The sequence below is a fragment of the Mustela nivalis genome, assembly GCF_964662115.1.
Source record: "Mustela nivalis genome assembly, chromosome: 5".
NCBI lineage: Eukaryota > Metazoa > Chordata > Mammalia > Carnivora > Mustelidae > Mustela > Mustela nivalis.
Genome location: NC_139024.1, coordinates 72508981 through 72533998, shown reverse-complemented (window position 1 = coordinate 72533998; position 25018 = coordinate 72508981). Strand labels below are relative to the sequence as shown.

The 25018-nt window shown below is 37.0% G+C and overlaps 1 protein-coding gene across 2 annotated transcripts; it reads right to left on the bottom strand.

Moving 5' to 3' along the window:
- Positions 1-220: 220 nt before the first annotated feature.
- Positions 221-23029, bottom strand: KIAA0408. Of its 2 annotated transcripts, none has more exons than XM_082729872.1 (6): positions 22814-23029; positions 16338-16590; positions 11767-12126; positions 11598-11677; positions 7791-9120; positions 221-5378 (listed from the first exon to the last, which is right to left on the bottom strand). In XM_082729872.1, exons 2-6 carry the CDS (start codon positions 16470-16472, stop codon positions 5205-5207), a joined length of 2079 nt encoding a protein of 692 aa, XP_082585998.1. In that variant the 5' UTR covers positions 16473-16590; positions 22814-23029; the 3' UTR covers positions 221-5204. The 2 variants fall into 2 exon arrangements, with proteins under 2 accessions (XP_082585998.1, XP_082585999.1); XM_082729873.1 differs by having other exon boundaries at positions 16338-16576.
- Between the last annotated feature and the right edge of the window lie 1989 nt (positions 23030-25018).

Sequence of the window (25018 nt, the reverse complement as noted above, 5' to 3'; positions counted from 1 at the left end):
AACTTCTTTTAAAAAATAATGTAAATGATTCTCTGGCATTCATTGTGCATTAACTATTTCACTCTAGAGATCATTAATTTAGAGAATCTGTTAACTGAGTTAATTGTAACACAAAATTTTGTGCAAAGCTTAAAATATATAATTGAGGTTAGACAGTTTAGCATTATTTTGAGGCTGAATGACGTTATATAGAAAGAAAACTCTGCAGATCCCAAACAGCTACATTGAATTTGTTTAATGATTTTTATAAAATTACATAAGTACATAATTTAATTGGAGAATAAAGCCTCAAAAGGAAATTGGCAGATACAATTTATTTTGGAGTAAGATTATAAATTAGAAATAACTGCAAGTTCCAAGGGAAATGTTCTCATTTATTCTTGAGTACATTTAAGCCATATAGTATGAAAATTTTCTGTGATTGTTTTGAAGGGTGAGGAGATCAGGATTCACTTGGTACTACAGATGAGGATTGCTTTGGCTACTTATCAGTTTACCTTCAAGATTTTGGCCCACATACAAAATTTACACAATTTCAGAGCATAGGCACCAAAAGAAAGAAACATATTTTGGTAAAGTGAGCCTTCTTCATGACTTTAATAATCTTTTTGAAACCATATAAAAATGAAGAACTTTGGTTAAGAAGACTGAAAGGCAAAATTAGGAGAAACTCTCAACGAAATCAAAATAAACAACTTGCCATGCATAAAATGTATGTGAAAAAGAACTTCACTCTTTGCTTCCTCTTCCTTTTTTTTGGAAAAGAGTCGGAATGAGGAGTCCATAGAACCACCTATTTATTTCTCAGTATTATCTTGAGAAATATTTATTATCTTGGTTATTTAATTTTTCCATCTGAAATTAGAAATCACAAAGGCTGCCTTGAAGTTTGTTGGAAGAAGTCAACAAGTCAAGGTATGTAAGTGTGCTTTGCAAACCATCAAGTCATAGGTGCACGCAGGCATACAGGGAGGCAAGACACTGGTGTTGGAGCCTACTGTGGTGACCATCCTTATAACCTTGGCCATCATACAGACCTCTGAGTTTCAGGATTGTTTCATATGACTTTTATGATCCTTGCCATTCTAGACTTTATTTCTAGACTTCATCATAGCTTCATATAAGCAGAACTTCTTTTCCAGAATTTGCCAATCATACATGTTGGACTCAAAAGATCATTGCAATATGTGTAAGATTTTTTGACTTTTTTCCCACTGGAATGAAAATTATTTTCTATGATAAGAAAAATTCCTACAGTAAAAAATGTTGACTAGACACTTGCCTGAAAGCTGCCTCCTCCAACTTTGTTTTTTGTTTGTTTTGTTTTAATTTTTAACTTTATGAAGCCCATTTTTTGAGAGAGCATATTCTGGGCTCTATCAAATAATAAGTCATAGTTGTATCTTCTAATAAAGATACTTGCTACTTAAGAAGAAACATGCAGAACTTGAAGCAAAATAACACTATAATAGAAATCTGAGTCTACCTAAAATAATTAAACTAACTTCACATGTAAAGGCAAATTTCAGAGGAGTACGCTTTTTTTCAAACAAAAATTAATCAGATTCAATAAACGGTTTAAATGGGCAGAGTGGCTATCAGGGTATGAGAAGCTATTTGGGGTTACGTGTGGCTAAGTGCAGGAATTCATGCAGGCTTTTAGATTTTATTATGTAGAGATATCTTAGGAGAAGCTAGGCTGAACTGTGGACATATTTGATTTTAGACTTCATAAAATTTTAGCTTTCCTGGAGACTGCTATAGGAAAGGAAGAAAATAAAAATATTCTCAATGTATAGACATGCCACAACATGTGTCTCCACACCTATTTAATTCAGTAACTTCCAATCACTGGAGGAGATTCTAATATCAAGTATCTGTTTGTCAGGAAATGTGCCTAAAAATAATTTTAAAAATCTCTGCAGGGAAACATATTCTCTTTCTTAGGTCCACATATTTTCTCAAGATGACATGGAGTCTGGTTACCTTCTCTCTGTAGAGGTAAATCATGCATGATATAGCTAATCATCTTCATTGTCTATGTAAAAACAAATGAAAGTTAAGGTTAATTTTCAATAATTGAATTATGCAAACATAACTTACATCTTTATATTTGGCTTTGGTGATAAGGCAACATAGAGAACTCGTGCAAGGGTTGTGTGCGAACACACACACACAAGCACACATGCACGCACACACACATGCACAAAAACTCAAGAACTTTATCTGCCTTGTTCTTATTCCTTTCTGAGATCAAATTGCTCACTTGGAATAACATAAGAGTTTCCCACCAAAAAGTCTGCTCAGCAAAGCTTCTATTAATACAAGTGTTTCTAATCAAATATTTCTGAAATGTTTACAAATGTCTTCAATCCAGCATAATGAAGGGTGTTTTTGGGAAGAAAATGCCCATCCAAAGTAGAAAAACTACCAGTTAAAATTCACAATAATAAAAAAATATTTTTGAAGGATAATTTCCATTTACCTGATAGGTTTTTCCATAAAAAATTATAAAATATTTTAAAAGAGAAAACAGAATATTTCAATAATCTTTGCTTTAGTTTCTTCATCTTAGCAATCAAGGAGTTGGACTAGATACTAAGTTTTTTTTTTCTAACTCTAATATTCTATGAGATTTTAGTCAACATAGGAAGATGTTAAAATGTTTCATTCAAATAGTAATAGAAAAGGTGACTTAAAATTGTATGCCTGATAATATAACCCTTTTATTTTACAGGTAATAAAATTAAGTCCCAGGGAGGTAACATGACTACCCAATGGTGCTCATCTGTTTGGGCATCCATCAAAGTCACTGCTTCCAAATCTCTTTAATCATCAAATGTTTGCTTTCTTTTTGTGGTTGTTGTTGTTATTGTTTTATTAATGACTCCAGATCCTCCTCTGAACCCCTGGAAATTCTGCTTTAGTAATTATGGGATGAGATTAGGAAATAGATCCTCAATATTTTGACTTGTAGTTAGAGGTAGGAACCATAGATCCACATCAGATTACCTGGGATACAGTGATGGAGGGAAGCAGGTATGTTGCCCAATTCTTGGGCAGTCTCTCCAATGTAACACAGCAGCAACTTCCTCATGGGTCCATCCTTGCACACCACCACTTCCCTTTCCACCCCACCCTTCTAGATGAAAAGCATATGATGTAAGTGACATCACTTGGTGTCTAGGTTACCTTTCTCTGATAGGGTTCCTATGGAAAAGGTTATTCCTGAAAGAAACAAGAATTAAAAGCATGGCTCTAAACGCCACAGAAATAGAAACAATTTTAAGAGAATATTATGAAAAACTATATTCCAATAAACTGGACAACCTAGAAGAAAGGGGTAAATTCCTAGAAACATATAAGCTACCAAAATTGAAACAGGAAGAACTAGAAAATTTGAACAAACCAATTACCAGCAAAGATATTAAATCAGTGACCAGAAAATTCCCAACAAACAGAAGTCTAGGACCAGATGGTTTCACAGGCAAATTCTACCAAACATTTAAAGAAGAGTTTATACCTATTCTCCTAAAACTATTCCAGAAAAGAGTGGGTCTCTAGCCCTTACTTATCATCTTCTCCAGCTTCATACTCTACTCATTTTATTCATCTCAACTCCTATAAACTCTCCTTTTTGGAAAACATGAATCTGTCTATCATCACACAACAAACAGTCTTGAGCCTTTTAAGGCAGTCTGGGATTTAGAAATCATTTACTTTACCTCAGATCATGATGTATAATGCAATGAATTTCTCTTAATTGTTAAAATATATCATAAGAAGAAGGTCTTTGAATACTCATGTCACTAGGCTTTCTCAACCTTTCTGGTAATAAAGAAAAGCTTAAATAGAATTCATATCTAATACCAAAGTTGGTTTTATAGAGAGACAATGGAAAGCAAAGTTGCTTCTAAGATCTTACATATAAAAATCCAAGCACTTCAACATTCATACTTCCTTCAGTTCTCAATATAGATCTTATGTGTTCACTGGATGCAAATTATGGCCAAAATACACATTTCTGTTCTTATGCTACTCATGGATGCCAAGGTTTAGTTTAAGGCTTTTTTTTTTTAAATGTAGAAACTGTAAGAAATATATTATAATTCAGCTTTCAGTCAAATACCATTCTTAATATTTCTTGTTAATTAAAAAAGCGAATTAGTTTTTGTCTACTAATTTTGTGGAAAAGTTAAAAAAAAAGAAAAAGGAAATGACTTACCTCTAAATATGCCTTCAAATAAAGGAGCTTAACTAAAAGCTATATAATTTAACAGAAAATTAGAATTCAACATAACTGAATTTCTTTTCATATCCTATTTAAGGATTATGTGTTACTGAAGTTGACAAAATAAGATCATTTTTAAGTCCTGTTATTTCTAAGGCTGTCTCATAATATGGCTCTGGGGATCAAGTACTCAGTTAAAGCCATAATAGACTACCGAATGATATACAAAAGATTTTGTGAACATTTTATGTTTGCTTTAGAAGCCTGAACTATTAAACCTGTGACAATTTTATTTATTTAAGAGAGTAACAAGGAAATCAATGGTATTAGTACATCCTTATGTCAGTTAAGAAACTATTTATGAGCTGTATTTAGAAATCTACCAAATGTTATTAATGTGTATAATTCTTATTTTTCAGTGTAGTTGGGGCCCAGAAAGTGGTCAGTTAATATAATTACCTCAAATGCCTTAAATGGATACCTATTAAAAGGTATACAAAATATAAATAGTACTGTATATTTTCAAAAATTTTAAATAAACAGAAAGATACATTGGTATACAGGTTATAATTTCAAAGTCAACACTAGCACATATGTTTTTCTTATCTAAATACATACTAGGATACTTCTCATTGTAACACATGCATCTACAAACACATGGCCATGCACATAACCTTGCTTTCTGCCACTTGCAAGAAAGTTAGAATATACAATATAGTACATTGTTTCAACTTAAAATCATATTGGCAAATTAATGAGGATGGCATTAAAAAATTCTGATCTAAGAAATCGAAATACAGGAAGATAATTATTCCATAGATTAAAAACACTGAAGACTGATGGGAAGTTAAGATTGAAATCATTTGTCCCAGTGATCTTGAAAGACAGAGAAGAGACAGGATTGGCTGTAAACACTCGGAATGCTCTATTTGGCAATTAAAACTTTTGTCATCTAGCAATCCAGGCCAGAGACTCAGACCATTGATGCTGTGGATCTCAAAGAAATGGTATAACTGGGGGCAGTCCTCCGCACGGCAGGGGGCGCTGATGGAGATCTCGAGGCCCATCTGGAAGGGAGACGGCGATTTGCTGGTCTAGCGGGTCGGGAAAATCCTTTTCCACGCGAAGATTTCACTGCCATGGATTCCTAAGAGACAAAGGAAGACCTCCATCTCACTATACAAGCACCAACAATTGATAATATATTAATATATTAATTGCTTAATATATATTATGGATCCCAACTTCAAGGGTGATGGACTAACCTATTTAGAAGGAAGTAACGGCACGGATATCTGAAGAAGGTGATTGTCTACTATTTGTGGTCTTGAATCAAAAGCATCTCACTTTTAATGAGGAATATGGTATTTGATAATCCTGTAGATCTTTTCACATTGCCACATTTTAATACAATTGATCTCTTTTTACGACTAATTATGAGTTCAGGATTCAAAAATTTGCGTTAGATAACTTTGAAGATGGAACTGTACGTGTTTATTAGTGGGACATTAGGATGGTTTAGTGTTCTTAAAAAACAAAAAGATAATATTTTATAAGAGAAACCGTGCTCATTTATGTCGTTATTGGCACTTTCAGAGGTCATAAGCAAAAGGCACACAGATCACCGAACGATTTATCTGATGCTTTTTTTTCCCCACCAAGAACCACTATTACTACTTCTCAAAAGTTTCAAAATTGTCACTAAAATATTTCAAAATATAACTTGTTAATACACAATCATTATCTATATTGGGCATTATTGGATGACTTAAAACCTTTTCTTTCCTGTCCCTTCCTTTTCTTTAATATCTTCTTTCTTTTCTTTCTACTTTAATGGAAGAAAAACATTCTTAGACCTTTGTAATTAAAAAAAAAAAAAAGTTTCCACTACACATTTTATACCAGTATTATTATCGACTTTCCCAACAAAGCCGGTGCTCTTTCATCTGAGATGGGTAGTGAGGATGGCCTCTATTTCTATGACAATAACCTAAAATTTCTTTTTCTGTCTTTGTAATCTTATTTTTTTTTAGATTTGCTCCCACAGGTGGGGGAGGGGATGAAAAACTACACTTAAGAATCTATGGTAGAGGACCCCCACAACCAATGCAAAAATGTAGCTGATGAGTATTTAGCCAGTATCCTATACGTGTTTCCATTTGTCATCTGAAGCTTACAGGCCTCCCAGGTATTTATGGACTCAAGTAAAAAATGGAGAAATACAAAACCAGGGTAATTACTTGTACCTTGTACAAACAGGCAAGGTTTCTGGTAAAATGGATAAAAACTGATATTTTTATGAGGTTGAAAGCCACATAAAAAAAATTTTTTTTACACCAGAAGAAGGCAACCTGCATAGCTTAAAACTATATTGCATACACACTGAATTTTGCAAAAGTATGATTTTTTGAAATATTAGCTAATTATAACAACCTGTCACCATGTAACTTTTTGTAAATTATGCATAAAAAGGGATTGTTGGATAGCTCTTTGTTATAAATATCAATCTCTTCAACTGTCTTCTTTTCCTCCTATAGCTAGGGAAAACTATATCCTTTTGCAAACAGACTGGAACAAAAAAAGAATAACAGTTTATTTAAATACTTTTTTGGGTGGGGACAATTTTCATGTTAGGAATTTACACCAATAAGAATGGCCTTAAAAAGGGCGCCTGGGTGGCTCAGTGGGTTAAGCCGCTGCCTTCGGCTCAGGTCATGATCTCGGGGTCCTGGGATCGAGTCCCGCATCGGGCTCTCTGCTCAGCAGGGAGCCTGCTTCCCTCTCTCACTCTCTGCCTGCCTCTCTGCCTACTTGTGATCTCTGTCAAATAAACAAATAAAATCTTTAAAAAAAAAAAAAAAAAAAAGAATGGCCTTAAAAAATTTTAAGCTATAATATTTTATTTCCATGTACTGCCTTCTGCTCCACACAAAAAAGAGAACTTTATAAAGCATTAGTTTACAATGTGTTAGACCCATAGTCACATCCATGTGACTAATCTCATGAAAAAAAACCTGAATCAAATGTTGGGAATGACTGAACCAATCATAGCCAACAACTGAAAAGTGCAAGAAACTATTTTAAAAACATTTGTAATACTCTTTTAAAAATATAAACACTAAAAGAATAAAATTCTATAAACCAATAAATGCACATTTGGAGTGTTTTTTCAAGAAAGAAACAACAAACATTGAATCTTCTTGAGGCTCTTGGTTCTACTTATTTTTTTTTAATTTTTTCAATTTATTTATTTTCAGCATAACAGTATTCATTATTTTTTCACCACACCCAGTGCTCTACTTATTTTATTTATGTTGTCCCATTTCAAAATTTTAAAGAAGTTATAAGGTACTATTCGCAGTCTTAAAAATCATATTTTAAGAGGTTCGTGTTAACAATTCTAAAATTTATACTTATTCACAAATAAAGGATCAAGAAATTAAGAAGTCATCAAACCATGTGCCTACATTCTATTTATATAAATGGACTATTGACTGAACTCTGAGTCACTGCTGCATGTAGACACAGTCCTCTCAATGCACATTAATTGCTTTCTCACCTCTGTTATCTTTCTCCAGTCTACTCCTTGCTTCACTTGGTGTGCTCCACACATAGTTGGCTTTTGCTGAAGCTCTTGTTCTAACTGAACTATTTCTAAATGCTGACTTAACGTGGGCCCACTGCTGACATCAGCATTACATCTGGTCCAGTTATCCTGGAAGCATTTAGAATTTTGCACTGCAGATCCTGTGGATGTCTCATAGGTTTTCAGCAGCTTTTCCACAACACCGTAATTTGACCTAGGATCAGCTGATCTTGGCCGACCAGACAAATTACTGGGTCTCCAGTCATGCTCTTGGAGCATATTGCGGTAGCTGCTGGGGCTCATGTGTTCCTGCATTTGTTTAACGAGGCCTGTTGTGGATATTGTGGTGGGATTGTCAGGCACATTTTCTCTGGGCGCAGGCACGTGGACACTGGTTTTCAGAATATCAGACACATTGTCATTTTCTGAGATGTTACCTGTATGAGTAATTAAGGTATCACAGGGCTTAAGATCTTCAGATGATTCTGAGTAGCTTTGATTTTGCTGTATTGCCCGACAATTTCTATCTGTTCTAAATACGATTCTGTTAAATTCATCAGTCTTAGCTGCCAGTTTTTCATTCCTAGTTGTCTTCTTAAAGCCACAGCTGAAACTTTTAAGTGGGCCACTGCTCTCTGTCACCAAGGAGCTATAGTCACTGCTTATATGCAGATCGGGATGAGCTTTAGTAGGGTGATCTGGAACCATCTTTTCACACTTTGGCTTACTGGGAGTCAAGCAGGTTTTCTGAAACCACAATGGAGACGGACTATATTTTGCACTGATCCCAGGGTCATACGACCACATGCTAAGTCCAACATTTTCATTACATGAAGGCTTGTTACATATTTTGGCTTTGGGGGCCAAAGAAGAAGACACGATACCATCTTTCAAAGTCTTGCCTTCATTTAGACACAGGATAGGCATCTCATTGTGCCTCAAAAGGAAACCAGAACTGCAGTTCCTTTCATCTTGACCCTCTTGAGCCACCTGGCTGCAGTGATCTAAACTTTCCTTCAAACTTTCATGAGCTTTTTCGGAATAGGAGCTGGGAAAATTTCGAGATGTGCTTCTTGGAGGAGGAAGTGGTGGAATTTCATTTCTTTGCAGATCAGTTCTTTCAAGTTCACATGTCTTCAGAGAATTGCTTTGGAGCACATTGGTACTTAGGTTCTTCCTATTTTTCTGCTTTTCTTTTTCTAAATTGAGGGGAAGAATGCCCTGGCCATCATTGACCATGTGGTCTCTGTGAGGCATATTAATTACATTTGGCATTTCCTGAAGAAACGAATCTGACTTCATCCTAAACAATTATAAAACACGATGTATTAGTGATAATTTTATTTAGGATGAGTTCTCAAAAGAAACCATGGCTTAAGCAATGAATTTCTGCAATAAGAAAAGGACTCCCAACATCCTCAAACAGCATTTTCATATAAATTCTCTAGTCAGAACCTCCAAGTCCTTTTTCTTGAAAGATAAAGCCCACCTCCCAATGTAGCATTCATGGTCTACATGCTCTGACCCAAACTATCTTCCCATTATATTCCCAAACTGTCTCTTACACTCAGACTAGACTGTGGAGTCTTTGGGGTGTCTGCCACTGGTCTTCCCATTTCTACAGGTTCCCTTCTACCATTTTCTCATCTCTGCTCTGCCTACTGAATGCCTAGTCATTATGTCATGTGAGTTCAACTTCCTTCTCTTGGATTTGAAATGACATTCTAAACTAAGCAGAGTGACAGAAATCTGAATACAAGCTCAGTGAAACATGAGTAATACCAAGTAGAAGGTGTCATTTGGGCTTGAAACAAAAGTAAGAAGGGGTGGGGGGTGGGAGGTTGAGGGAACAAGGCTGTGAGTATTAGGGAGGGCATGTATTGCATGGAGCACTGGGTGTGGTGCAAAAACAATGAATACTGTTAACTCTGAAAAGAAATAAACAACAACAACAACAACAAACAAAAAATCTCTGAACAGTCAATTCTGTTGGTTGGGGAAATAATGCCTCAGCAAAAAGTACACTGAAAGAATAGTTCTCGATGTCTAAATGGGACTTTTGGGGTGTGATCCTCAGTGCATGTCGTTCTTATGTGTATAGGAGAGTAAACAAAGTATTTGATGAAGATATGAGCAGAATGTGTTACTTATTACCACTACCCATTGAAATCCAGTTATCTCTTCCATTTGGGAACATGGGCAACTAAATTTCCAGGCTCCCAGTTATAGGGGTGAAACTACGAGACCAGAGAGCATGAATGATGTGGGTCATTTCCAAGCTAGATTATTAAATTGCTGGTGTAAGACCTTCCAGAGTTCTCCACCCCCATTTCTTCTGCTGACTTGATCATGGAAGCCCATGTTAGACTGAGATGTGCTTTCGAGCCTGAGTCTCAGTGAGTAGAACAGAGAAGATTTTCCCAATTTAATTCAAGACAAACATGTAGCTTCCATAAACATTAAACATTTTTGCTTTAAAATTAAAAAAAAAAATTTGGGGGGTGAATAAAAGGGCATATAGGCAAAGTGAGCTACAATAAAAAATAGGTGGTTCTTTAAGGACAAGAGAGTACTTTGGTATAGCAGGATCATAAAGCAGAGTGGGAAGGAGGAAAGAAATATTAGACTAAATTGTAATGTAAATGTAATGAATTAGTATTACATACTAATTCAAATACAATATTTGAACTATCCTTCTGAAGTGTATGGTGTCACAAGAACTTTATACCAGTTGTGGTTTGTAAAAGAAAATTGGCAAGTGAGTCTTTTCTAAGTTCAATCAAAACAAAAAACCTAAATAAAGCAACAAGATAAATCCACAAGTTAAATTGATCATACTGATAAATATAAATCATATTTATATATCTTCAGCTTGTAAAATGTTACAAGATAGAATACAGTAAAGTGCAGATAAATACTCAGTAATGGAGAATGGTAGGCAAAAACAAAATGGCCAGGTAGAGGGCAAAATTATGTATAAAATATGGTTGAATAAAAAAATCTATTGTAAGTCAATACAAAAATTCTTTCTGAGCTTCCTAAGAGCTAAAGAGAACTAAGGGTATTCCTAAGAGCTAAGAGAAACACTGCTGCTGTTTCTAAGAGGAACACACTCCTTCACTAGGAGATGACTGTTGATTCTAGAACAATCCATCTTTACTTACCTTGTAGAGAATTCCAATTTATTTTTTTAATTTGGTGAAAACTTACTTTAATAATTATATAGGTGTTTCTAAAATGAAATAGCACCATTTACTCTCATCGTATGTCTGTGTATGCATACTTACAATAGGTTGTTCTGAATTATGTATGCTTCCATTATATACATGTAAATGTAGAGAAATAAATGACTTAAGTATTAAATACTCCACTAGAACATCATTATATAATTAAAACTCCACATCGTTAATTCTTAAGATATTTTAAATTGGATTAGCGCCACTGTGTACTCGTCCCCCAGCCAACACTCAAAATGAGAAAGAGCTGCACGAGAAGATACTTGTTACAGTATTCGGGAGAGTGTCCCTTAACCAAACACCAAAAGAGTGCAGTATTCCTCACAATCCAATTATGGAGACAATGAGAAGATTTGGTTTAAGAATTAGTAAGCAGAGAAATATTCAATTAAAGTTTTTATCTCCTATCTAAGATAACCCTTTAATAACTCATGGTTAATTCACATGAACCAAGTATAAAGAGGAGGCAGTTTAGATTCATTCACTGAAAATAATATTTGTCTTGATTTTCTGATAGAAAATAATCATAGATATATCAGCCCACCTTCTGTGGTTGGACCGCTTTCGGATTTCCTCTTGAAAGCTGCATAACTCTTCACTAACTTTGGCAAGTTCTTCAAGAGCCTTTATACATACAAGCAACAGCACGTTAGCGCTTTGAAATGTAAATATTTCTTTAGGAACAGTTCTAGGCCAATCACAGTCTTACTTACCAAGTTCAGGGCCCCAGAACACCTCCTGCTCTCTTCCTTCCAAGTCCTCGGACCAGGGCAGGCCTCACAATCTTTTTGGTTCTCTGTGGCCAAAGGTTCCATAAACCCTACTTTGGATTTTTTTGTTGCTTTTTGTTCCTTACACATTTGATTTCCCTCGCAGAGTAAGCTCTGCTCTGTTTTATTTTCTTTTTCCAGACCATCCCTGTGATTTATCCCTGTAAATTCACATCGCCCTGAACTAGGGTCATTTGGAGATTCCAGCACTTGATCTCGAATTGCTTTCTCACCATCATGACTGATGATCTTAGCACGTTCATTCATGTTGATTTTCCTCCGAAGCTTTACTTCATGGCAAAGCTGCAAAGAAAACAAAGATAAAGCTTTTTTCTCCTCCTAATTTACTTGGTCGATATTTTTCATACCAAGCACACTATTTTGAGTTCTCTTTGCCATATTATGATATACTAACTAGTGTTAATGCTCATGCTTCTGAGGAGTGCTTCTAAAATCTGATCAGTCAGGGGTGCTTGGGTGGCTTAGTCATTAAGCATCTGCCTTCAGCTCATGTTTTGATCTGGGGATCTTGGGATTGAGTCCTGCTTCGGGCTCCCTGCTTGGCAGGAAGCCTGCTTCTCTCTGTCCCACTCACCCTGCTTCTGTTCCTTCTCTCACTGTGTCTCTCTCTCTCTCTGTCAAATAAATAAATAAAATCTGGTTTAACTGATACTAAAGTGATGTTTTAAAAATATATGATTCTATTTGCAGCTAACGGCGAAGTGTCTAAGCAGTTGACAGTATCATGTAGTGTTCCAGTTCATTCCACCCCCCAAGTGGACATTGTGCAGATGAAAGATGTTTCCATTAGAAGATATGTTGGTGTTACTAAGGTATTGCTAGGTACCACTGAGATTTTTTTTTTTTAAGAAGAGATTCCCCCCCCCCCCCCCACCAAAAAAAAGCTTTCTCAGGTACCTGGGTGGCTCTCATTCAGCGTCTGCCTTCAACTCAGGTCATGATCCCAGGGTCCTAGGATTAAGCCCCGCATCGGGCTCCCTGCTCTGCGGGAAGCCCGCTTCTCCCTCTCCCACTCCCCCTGCTTGTGTTCCCTCTCTTGCTGTGTCTTTCTGTTAAATAAATAAATAAAATCTTAAAAAAATAAAAAGATTTCTTATCCTGATTAAAACACACGTGACCGGTCCTTTATGATACGAGAACTCTAAGGCTTCCATCATTTATTAGTCTATGTTAAAGTGGACTCCAAATTATCTCTTAATGAGAGTTTAGTTTAACCTGTAGTCACTCACACAACTCACCCCTAAATATAGGAAGTAAGTAGCCTTCCTCTTTAGGCTTGAGCTGTGGGAAAGCTTGGCAAATTTCAAAGGAGTTTTTCGGATAACTATTTAAGCAAATGACTACATTTTATGGCCACAACCTATATCTATTCAAGGAAGACAATACTGCTGTTCAATATTTACTCACATCTCAGAGAGAAGCACTATGCTGAGTTGGTGGCTGAAGTCTATACAGTATATATATTTCCAGAGATTCACATCTATCATTGGATGATCTCAGGACAGCATCAAATTATAGCCATGGAGCAATCATTTTTGTCCTCATAAAATTACTTGCTCTGAGCTCTTGTGGGCATTATGATTTGAGCTGACCTTGAGAGACTGGATACAAAGCAACCCTCAAAACTTTATGTTAAATCTAAGGATGCTTATGGTGACACTGTCTGCTTTTTAAGGAGCTATGGGTAAAAACAAAATTGCCTTATTTTCAAAATCAGGGACAGAAGTATTATGCCTGGGAAACAGGTTTGCCTTTGTCTCCTGAATACTGAGAAACATGCAGCTTCTAATTTTTATGTTACTACAGAGATAGACTTGCTACATGTAATTCACGTAAGATCCTTTCTCCTGCCTTCAACTGATCTTTTTGTTCTGTTTTGTTCTGAAATACTGTAACTTCTGTAAAATTTTACATACCATCTTAAATTCTCTTAGGATTTAAGTGAGGTACGGATAAGCAACAATACATTATTGATAGAAAACAAATTTATTTTGTACAAGAAAATCTGTTTTACTCCATACTCAGCACTTGTTTATAGTTCTCTGATCATTTGAACAAAGGTGACAAGCAGAAAAGACTGCAATGTGATTAAAAAAAAGAAAGAAAGAAAGAAAAAATTCCAGAAACCAAGACCTCTATTTAGGGTTTCTTTCTTTCTTTCTTTTTTTTCTTTTTTAAAGATTTTATTTATTTATTTGACAGACAGAGATCACAAGTAGGCAGAGAGGTGGGCAGAAGGAGAGAGGAGAAAGCAGACTCCCCGAGGAGCAGAGAGCCCGATGCGGGGCTGGATCCTAGGACCCTGGGATCATGACCTGAGCTGAAGGCAGAGGCTTAACCCACTGAGCCACCCAGGCGCCCCTATTTAGGGTTTCTATCTGGATTACTCCAGGTTTCCGAATACATCTGGGTTTTGCAATAGCAGTACAATGATTGTGGATAGTGGCTGAGCAAAGAGCCATTAGCATCTATCTTAACACTCAACACTGGATCCTCCCACTGGAAGATAGCTCTTGGAACCAAATCGCATCTGCACATTTGGGAACCCACAATTCTCTAGTACATGGCTTAATAACTTGTGTCTGACTTAATATGCACAACTTAGTGATATATGTTAAACAAATACAGTCTATTATGCTCACAGAATGTTATAATTATTTTCAAATGTTGATGTTTAATTTTAGTTTAAAAAAATTCTGGATTCTCTGACATGCGAGGATACTTTCTTCCTGTTTTCCTCAAATTTTTCTACCCTCATTTGTAGCCTGTAAGACAGACATATTAAGGGTACATTCTTATGGGCTACAAAGCTGATAGTGGAAAAGAAATATGTATTAGTATGATAAAGGGAGTACAATGCTAGTATTCAGGTATGAAAGAACATTATCTATGGGTATTCTGGGGAAACACATTATGCAAACATACTCCCAGTAGTGGGGCTGTATATTTCTGGCAAGACACAAATAGCACCATGGCTACTATCCAAGATGAAGAAAAAATATTACAGCCTTCTATCTCCTTGATGCAGAAAGAACAGTATTTCTACAAACTATCATCCTATGTTTAAAACACGTTTAATGCCTGCTCATCAAAAAAGCTAATATTTACCATAGATAGAATCTTCAAAGTTGTGAGAATAATTATTTGACAATACAACAGTACAATGTCTCACCAGACAGCAGATTATTTTAGTTCTATTGCTTAAACAATTGGCTAGACTTATCCTGACTCCTTAATTTTTAATTTTTTTTTTTATTTTTTTGCTTAGATGCTTGAATTATCTGGTCTCCCAAACCTTTGGGAGGCAATGACCCATGACTTCAGGTTTCTGTTTGAAGTTTTGGATTCTGATTTGACTTAGACATCTCCTTGTTTTCATCCACACTTAGTCTTTGGATAAAGAGGAGTTAAGAGAATAAGCAAAACATCCTTTCCAAACTATAGAGGTATGAGCAGTGGATTCTCATTTCAATAGAATCACAGACTACATGTCTGCCTTCTCAGCTCTGTTACAGGAAGAGTTGAATAGTTACTTTTTAATTTTTCCTTGTAGTGTGCCGATTTATATTTTATTCACAAGCAATTACACGGCTGTTAATAAGAAAAATATTTATACTGAAAACACATAAAGCACCAGCTTTGATAGCCTGTGAATAAAGGCCAAGGAGTCTGTTAAAAGTATCACTTTGGCAACATGCACAAACCACATGACAACATGGATGGCATTAGAAGAAAGCAAGATAAGTAGAAATAATTTTCAGTTGAAACCAGCTCAAAAATACATCAATGTAAATACTTGAAGGAAATATTCCCGGGCCAACAGGGAGGGATGGTTAATGGGGATAAAATGACTATTTGTGTCAGAGTCATGACATGTTGTTTTTCATAACCCTTTTCTTAACAAATGTGCCAATAAATGTGGCACATTCTGCCAGAATAAATATCATGTCCACCGCCATTTTGATATACGACACTCCTTTTGATTATGCTGAATAATCTAATACGTAATTTCCTTTAGTAGACATGATTCATAAATCATTTCAAAGATCTGTATTTTAAAGCCCAATTGTAATTTTGCTAATATATGGTCCACCAATTGCATTTTTCTTACATTTTCCTCCTGGGCTTTGTGCTTAAAAATTCATGCAAAAACAAAAACAATAACAAAACTCATTTTTTTTAAACAACTCGTTTTTGATACCAAGTCACTTTAGTGAGAAAATAATAAATTGCTACATTTTAGAGTAACATTTAAGTTCTTAATTTTCATGCAGGGGTATATCTATCTATCTATCTATCTATCTCCACCTAGTCTCTTCAATACCACTGGATAAGGTTCTGCTATTTTTGGTCTAGTAAATGTCATTGAGACTCGATGTGCATCTCTTAGGTAGAATAAGGAAAACAAATAGTCTCCAGTACAACAGAATCTCAAACAGAATTTTCATTCTGAGCGTTCAGTTTCAACGTATTCAAAACAAACCAATTTGTACCTCTTCTATCTTCTTCTGCATGATTTTCCATTGACTCTCCCATTCCTTCCTTTCGTTGTCAAACTGGTCCAGTAATTCCATCTTCTCCTTGTGCCAGTTAGCCTCTGTGTTCTCCCACTGCTTATGCAGGTCCATGGCAACCGTGTGAGTGTTAGTGAAGGGGTATTTCTGCTTGTCTCTGCCTTCTCAACTGTTTCTTGGAAGCTTGGAGTTGTTTTATTCAAAGCAGTCTCACTTGCCTTTAAAATAAAGCCTAATATAAACATAAGGAGGAAGAGTTCCAAATCCATTTGCTTTTGGAAACATGTTATCACTTTGTTAAGAGCCGTCGACATAAACAAACTATAGGAAAACCGTACTTAAGACAGAAGATGATTAACAATCTGCTTAAGAAGAACTAACACAGTTGGGACACCTGGGTGGTTCAGTCGACTAAGTCACTGACTCAGGGTTGTGAGTTCAAGTCTGCACTGGGCTCCATGTTGGAGCCTACTTAATTAATTTAAAAAAGAAAGAAACAAAGAAAAAAAGAATTAACACAGTCAACAAGTAAGTATTGTCCAGGGTGCCTGGGTGGCTCAGTGGGTTAAGCCGCTGCCTTTGGCTCAGGTCATGATCTCAGGGTCTTGGGATCGAGTCCTGCATTGGGCTCTCTGCTCAGCAGGGAGCCTGCTTCCCTCTCTCTTTGCCTGCCTCTCCATCTACTTGTGATTTCTCTCTGTCAAATAAATAAATAAAGTCTTTAAAAAAAAAAAAAGCACTCACTTAAAAAAAAAAAAAAAAGTAAGTATTGTCCAAATGTTTTTTTCCCCCTTTCTCAAATGGGTTTTCCCCCCTTTCTGAAACAAGTCAGCAAAATTATATTTAAATGCATATGTAAGATGTAAGCATTCCTTTAACCAACCACCTAATCTAAAGATGGAATTTTTGTGTGACTATCAGAGTAGAAGTATGAAATTCCACTGGGTGGTCTGTCCTATCCATACAGCTGTGGTAGATTCTGCTGCAACAGAATTACTCCTGTTTTTGATGCAACCGGACTGTGTGTTTCTGTGAATTGAAGTCCTGAGTAGTACAGGATCACAGTCTCCGTTTATATTCAGAGTCGCAAGCCCACGACAAATGTGAGGACTGTAGTGATAAGACCCCTGAGTTGTTAGTCAATCTGGGTGGGACTGACATGGCAGCAAAAAATGAAACTGAATCATAAAAATATGTTCATTATTTTAGTTCATCAAGTAAAATGTAAAAGCAGCAAAGCCATCCTGGGAACCACATGCTCTGATTTTCTTCTAAAGAACCATATACCACAATCTGTTTAGCCTATTGAATACAGAGCACTGAAGAAAACACTGCTCTGTTTGCAAGGATATCCTTGATAACATTAAGCAGTGACTGAAATAATTAGATTTCTAGCATTTCCAGTATGTATATTTAGGCTTTGAAGATGCAATTTATTTAATTAACATTTATTTATTTATTTGGATGGCATGTGTGTGTGTGTGTGTTTGATTGGAAAGGGGTAGGGGGAGAGAATCTAAGCAGGCTCCATGCCCAGCATGGAGCCCAACACAGGGCTTCATCTCATGACCCTGAGATCTTGACCGGAGCTGAAATCACAGGTTGGGCGCTCAACTGACTGAGCCACTCAGGCACCCCTGAAGATGCAATTTAAAATACCAGATCAGTAATTCTGTTATATGTCATCTAAAATCTCTGAGATTTATTTAAAAATGGATGCTACTTAAAGGGTTGTTACAAAGATTATATGACACACGATAGGCAACATCGTTTGAGAAATCTACACATTTTCCCTAGTTCTTCCTTAAAAAAATCATGGTCTGATTTCCGTGAAAAGCAATTTCGATTAAGAAGGGCATATGGGAACCTGGCTGGCTTGTTTGGTGGAGTGTTTGACTCTTGGTCTCAGTGTTGTGAGTTCAAGCCCCACGTTGGGTATAAAGTCTACTTAAAAAAAAAAAAAGGAAAGAAAAAAAGGCAGACTGACACTTTTTAGTGGGTGGAAAAGAGTATTTAAAATGTCTGAATCACACTGAAGATAATGATGGCTATTGGAAGTCTAGCTCTTTGGTTATCTGGGTCATGACCGAAATGTGTTAATTTACCAGGTGGCTGCTAATGCTAATTACAAGCACAGTGACCCCAAAGTCAACAGCTGTTTGGGTATCAGAGCTGTGGCATGAAGCCGACATAACTACTTAGCAAGCCCCATTTTGTAGTGGCAGAAGATGACCGTGTATTTCGCGTCCCAAATGTAAGATAAACATTGAAGACTAATTTCATTTTTATCAGACTGTTCTGAACATGCATATCCAAGGGGTAAACTGCTCCAAAGATATTTTTTGAGCCGCAATCTATCAATAAATTATAATAGACTAATAAGGATAAAAAAGAAATGAGTGCCCTAGACAGGGCCCTACCTTCAAAAACAGCCCATAAATATTGCGATCTACATTGTCATTCTCATAAACAATTTGCTACAGAGCCTTTGTCATTTTTACCTACTTCTTTGACAGTCTTAATACTGTGACTAATTTAGTCAAGAAAAGAAGCTAATTTCAGATCTGAGATGCTCCCATGTCTCATTTTATCCACTCAGCCATGCTGTTTTTCTAGTCTCATGTTCCATCTCCTCTGTCGATCCTTTTGTCCTTTTGCTACCTTCCACACCTGTGAGCCAGTGACCAGTGACCACAGTACTCAAAGCAAGTTGCCTAAAATAAATACGTCAATGAAGATCTAACAAAACGAAGATAGTAAAGCATATACACAATCTTGTTTTCTGTTTGTTTTGGTAGATCGGTCATTAATCTTGATTACCTAGTAATCTTTTAATTTCATCTACTAACTATTCACAGGAAATGCACGGTGCCTATTTTTTTGACTGGCAGACTGCTTCGAAGCTATATGTAATTGATTGTGAGCTGAAACTCTCTTGCTTACAATAGGTTCTTAACACTGAGGTTTCTTAGGGAGAGTGGAATGGTTTAAGACCTCAAGAAGTAGCTGCAAAGGTATCCAAGAAAATTATAGAAAGGGAGCAGATTAATTTCAAGCTACCTGGAAAGAAGGTGTTATGACAGCCCATGTTTCGTCCTGTTTCTAAGCACAGGAAATATTCAGAAATCTTCACAAAGTTTCTCCTATAGTTACATAGCAAATGGCCCCAATTTTCTTTCCCTTTTCTAAACTTTTTTTTTTTTTTTTTTTAAGATTCTATTGTTTTGTGAGAGAGAGAGAAAGAGAGAGAACAGGAGCGGGGGTGGGGGGAGAAGCAGGCTCCCTGCTGAGAACCTAAGGCCCTGAGCTCATCATGACTTGAGCCCAAGGCCTATGCTTAACCAACTGAACCACCCAGGCGCCCCTCCAATTTTTCTTTCTATTGCTAACTCTTCTTCCTGAATCACTTCCAGACCAAGGCTAAAAGGTGTCAGGTTATTCTTTTTTTTTTTTTTTTTTGGAATCTACCTGAAGGTCATCCAGGAAAACTACTTCAGGCTTGCTTTTTGTAACAGCATTATACATGAACCCAGGTAATGTTGCCAAAGCAGACCGAATCCTGCACTTAACTGCAAACAGCCAAACTCATCACTTACTTTGGATGAGGGCCAATCTACAGAGCTTCCCCTTTCCATGGCCAGAGCAGTATCCAGTGCCAGGAAATGTAATGGTTATGGATCAAAAGCAAGCCTTTGAAAGAAAATTCCTATAGAGCAATATCTGTGCCAAATTTTGTGGGAGGATTTATGTTGTCTTCCTAGCATCTATGTCATGTCATAAATGTCAAACGTAATATGACTGAATTTATTGCTTTCCCCTCCAGAAATACAGTGGCGTCCATAGAGTAGTCGTGAGGATTACATGAACAAAAGAGGGAGAAGGCTTAATAAAAGTGCCTCACATGGTTTTGAATCCGAGTGGGTGTTCAGTAAATGCCTGTTTCTTGGTTTTTTCCTTCCGTCCTTCCCTTTTTCTTTTCTTCCCTCCCTCTCTCCTTCCTCGCCTTCATTTTTCCTTCTTTATGTTTTCTTTCTCTGGAATAAAACTTACAATTTTCACCTTTATTTAATTAGAAAATTAATAGGAACAAATCTAATTTTGCAGACTCTCATATTTTCAATGACGTTCTTTTGCCATCAGTATTTTTCAAATATGTTAAGAATACATGGCAAATTGAACATTTAGGCAATTTTTTTTATTGTAGATAAAAATTTGAATAGACAAATCTTATATTAAACTGCTTTTATTATAATTCTCCTTAAATATTAAAAAAAGTCCAAGTAATAGGGCAACTCTGTAGGAACATAATGTCCTCTCATGAGAAGTTACAGGGTGAAGTGGTTCAAAAGATTTTAAAACTCCGTTTCAGTGCTCTCTAGTGAGGCCAATATAAAAGTTCTCTTTGTTCCTAGTTGTCATACTTTTCGCCCATGGATATTGGCATCTACGTGGGAGAGGAGGAAGGATTTGAGCCATCTGCATCCCTCTCTGTGTCTCCAACTCTGTATCATTTCGGTTCATGCAGAATTTCATTCAGAATACAAATTTATTAGAGCAAGTATAAAAGGATCGAGTGAACTGCATTAGTCACGCATGTGTTCTTCCCTCGACAAGGCTAAGGTAGCATTATATAATCTATGTAACCTACTTCTGAGTCCCTGAGGCTAAGGCAGGAAGCCAGAATTGTTGGGTTGCGAGTGGGTAGCCCAAGCATGGTGATGGGTGAAAAATAGTTCTGCTTATCTTCTGTCCTATAAGCAAGCAGCATTTAAGAGAAACTTAGGAATCTCACAAAAAATTAATTTCCCAACTCAGTCTCAATTTGGTCATGGTAACACATCTTTTTCTAAGGAGAGCTCCAATCTTCCTACAGTTTGGTCATTACCATTTTAGCCACCATCCCCCTCTCCCCCCACTGGAAACTGGACATCAGCCAGACAAATGAAACAGTGTTATGGGTGCTGACCCTATGGCTACTTCTCTCTTCTGAGATTTTTGTTCTGAGTATTTGTTTCTTGCTCTCCTATTTCTTTTTTCTAAACATGCTACTTTTCATATAAAATCAAAGGTTTGGGGCGCCTGGGTGGCTCAGTGGGTTAAGCCTCTGCCTTCGGCTCAGGTCATGATCTCAGGGTCCTGGGATGGAGCCCCACATCGGGCTCTCTGCTCAGTGGGGAGCCTGCTTCCCTCTCTCTCTCTGCCTGCCTCTCTGCCTACTTGTGATCTCTCTGTCTGTTAAATAAATAAAATTTTAAAAAAAATCAAAGGTTTTTCATTTGTAGGAGGTTACAAAGGAATGTAGGAATGCCACACACAGTAGGTACAATCAATCTCACAATTCCTAGAAAAATCATTGGCCCTAGAAATGCTTTGCTTCTCTTTAAGCTTGAGGGATGAGGAATTCCTATGCCCACACCCATTGGCGTTAGGCACCATTAGCCTCTAAGACTCTCTAGCTCTTTCTCCAGGCTGTTACAAATCACTTGCATCATTTCAACAAATTAAGACCTTACTCCTCCCCTATTGTTGAAAGATGCATCTTTCAAAGACAACCACGATTTGATTTCATGCAGGGCAAAAGGGAGTATTTTCTCATTGCTGTTTCTTGTTATTTCACCATGTTCCTCATGTTTCAAAAAGGCCAAAGCAATAATGCTACATGCCATTCTGAAGAAATCCTTCTTGCCTTCTCATTTGATTACCTTCTCTTTCCTTGTTTTTCTTCAGTTATACACTCATGCTAGAAAACATCCAGGATTAAAAAAGAAAGGAAAAAAAAAAAAAAGAAAGAAAGCTTCCAAGATAGACATGCTGATTTTACTTTTCTTAACTTAGAAAACTTTCGAAAGGAACTTCTGTCATGGATAAATAAGTATCCAAAATTCATCAACTTAAACAACAGAAGATGTAGTGTAAGATTCCCAGCTAACCGCAGATTCACGGGTTATGAATGGCACGCACTTCCACTCAGATTACAAAAGCACTAGTCATGGAGGGAGCAAACCATCATCTTGAATGAACTACATTTACTTTTCGTTGTAATTTTCAAATACCAACAATCTCCAGGAGTGTGAACTTTACTCTGTAAATGTAAACAGTCTTCATCCTGATGAAAAACAGCATTCTCATAAATACATTTAATGAAATTCCACAGTAGGTGAAGTAGTGCTCGAAGTACTGAGAAGCAGTGCTTGAAAAAGACCGTTTCAGAGGGTGGATGTCGCTGTCAGCCCTGAGTTGGGAAATCCACCCACAGCAGCTGAACCTTGCTTCCCCGGGAGTCAGTAAAATCCGCTACTCCACCCCGCTCACTGTTTTTAAGCCCAGACACAGACACTGAAAGAGGCAGATGTTGAACTAACCCTCCCCTTAAACAGTGTTCAGAGTTTAAGTCATATCAGCAGCAGCCCCTCTATATTTTGCCACAATGAGTCATTTGATAGAAAGAAACATACCTTTTTGCTCTGGGGAGAAATCCTATGGATGTCCCACCACAACTAGCAGTGGAAGGATAGCTAGGTTTTGTTGTTGTTGTTGTTGTTTTAAAGACGAAAGTCTCAGCTCAGTGTATCTTGCTTCTTTGCAAGAAATGGGAGTGCAAAATCTATCCAACCATTCAACAGAGCAGTACTGACAAGTCCCTTAGAAACCTTCAGCCCTTTCACAAATCAAAAAGCTGCTCAGCTCGGTGTCACAGCAGCTGCTGAGACGACTGTGACGTCAGTTACTTGGAGGCGGCCTTCAAGCCAGTCTTCCAACCAGAGCTCTGTAACTTTAGAGCGGCTCATACTCTGGGTAAACAACTCCAGGTCCAGGACATTTTTAGCTTTTATAATGGAGCCCAGTATTTTCCAACTTGCCAAAAGAGCTGGTGTTAATATCACACAATGACAATGGCCAATTTTAGATTTCATTTGGGAAAGTCAACTCAGTTTTTATAGGCAAGGATTATCTCCTTGCATACCTCTCTCTTTCCCTTTTTCAGCTAGAGTCAGAAAGCCTTCTTCAGTGCCTTGACAAGTAGGTGTCTGTATGTGGCAGAACAACACCGAGAGCCATCTCCAGAGATGTGTGAAAACGTATCAAACGTCTGACTTTAAATAAAGGGGAAGCAGGACATAGGGAAAGACCAAAATCGTATGCTTCACGTTTCTATGACAGCTTGCTCTCTGTAATGTCTGTGATGTCTTCCCGCCAGAAGAAGTCAGATACCATGGGAAAGAATGATATTTATCATGGGAAGAAAACAACCACCACCACCACGAGATACCCATGTGCTTGCTTTCAGCTGAGGTGTACAGCAGCCCAAGTATATGGAGGGGCCCCCTAGACCATGGCCAAATCAATCTATCCTGGAAATACTGGGAGAGATGCCTTCTCGGCAACATTTCCAGGTTGTGCACGAACTTGTACACGCATGCCTCTGCTCATGTTCTGTTTAAATGAGTTATAAGAAAGTGTCTAAAACGGTTTTGTGTGTATTTCGGCAAATAAGCCTGTTAAAGGTTTAAATACTAAGGTCTTACTCTCAAGTCTGAAGAATTTCCTGCGTGGTCATTAAAACATTACACATTCACTTTCACACTTTTTTTTTTTTTTTTTTGCCTGGTTCCAGATTACTAGGAATATTTTGTGGGAGTATTTCGTGGGAGCTCAAAAGTTCAGTAATAATAACCTGCTCATGGTAGCACTTTAGTGCAATTGAAGGAAATCATGCTGTGTTTCAAAAGCCTGCCATCATTTCAAAAGCAATAACAACATAATTGTTATAGCAATAGTAACGATTACTCAGGGAGAGACAGCTCTCTGCAAAGCTCTGCACTAAGTACTTGGAATATATCTTTATCCTAGTTCACGGTCATAGCAAATGTATCTGTTGATATTATTCACCCAGTCTTACTGATAAAACCCTGAGATATAAAGTAATTTCCCAAAATTCATGGAAAGATGCCCATGTGGAGGAGTAGGGTTTGGAACTTGTTTCTTTAACTGGAGGCCGGGGAATTTTGTCATGGAGATCTTGGTTTCCATCCTACTGCCACCACTCATCCGTGTGAAATTCTGAGTGTGTTTCTTCTGTAAAGGGATACTTATATTTACTTTCTGAGGTTGTTGTCAGAGTGTGAGGGGAAACTTTTAGTGCCATGCACCTCAAAAAAGGTAGCATATTCCTGCCTCTATCCTTACCAGGACAGGAGGAAAATCCTGGAGTGGGGGAAAAGGATTGCCCCAAAGCACCTATACAGAATTATCTGGTAACATTTCTGCTCCTACAACTTTTTTCCACTCTGAATCTCTTCATTTCCATGTGTCCTTTGTAAATATAATTAAGACTGGTTTTTAAATCCTATCGGAACTTCAGATAATATGTGGCTAAGTTATGGTAGAAACGATGTTGGGCTATCCTCTGTACTGTCACTTAACAGGATCAATTCCAATGCTTTCTTCATGGAAGTCCTAGTAATTATTTATCATAGGTGCTTCATCTGCTTCTTGTCATGGTAAAGCTCACCTGAAATTATGCAGAACCAAACTAGGAATTTTGACAAGAATTTCGCTCCACGTCTATCATTTATTCTAGTGTTTCCCAACCCTTTTTGTTGAATAATTTTTATATGTATTAGCTTCAATTTCCATGCCATATACACACATATATATAT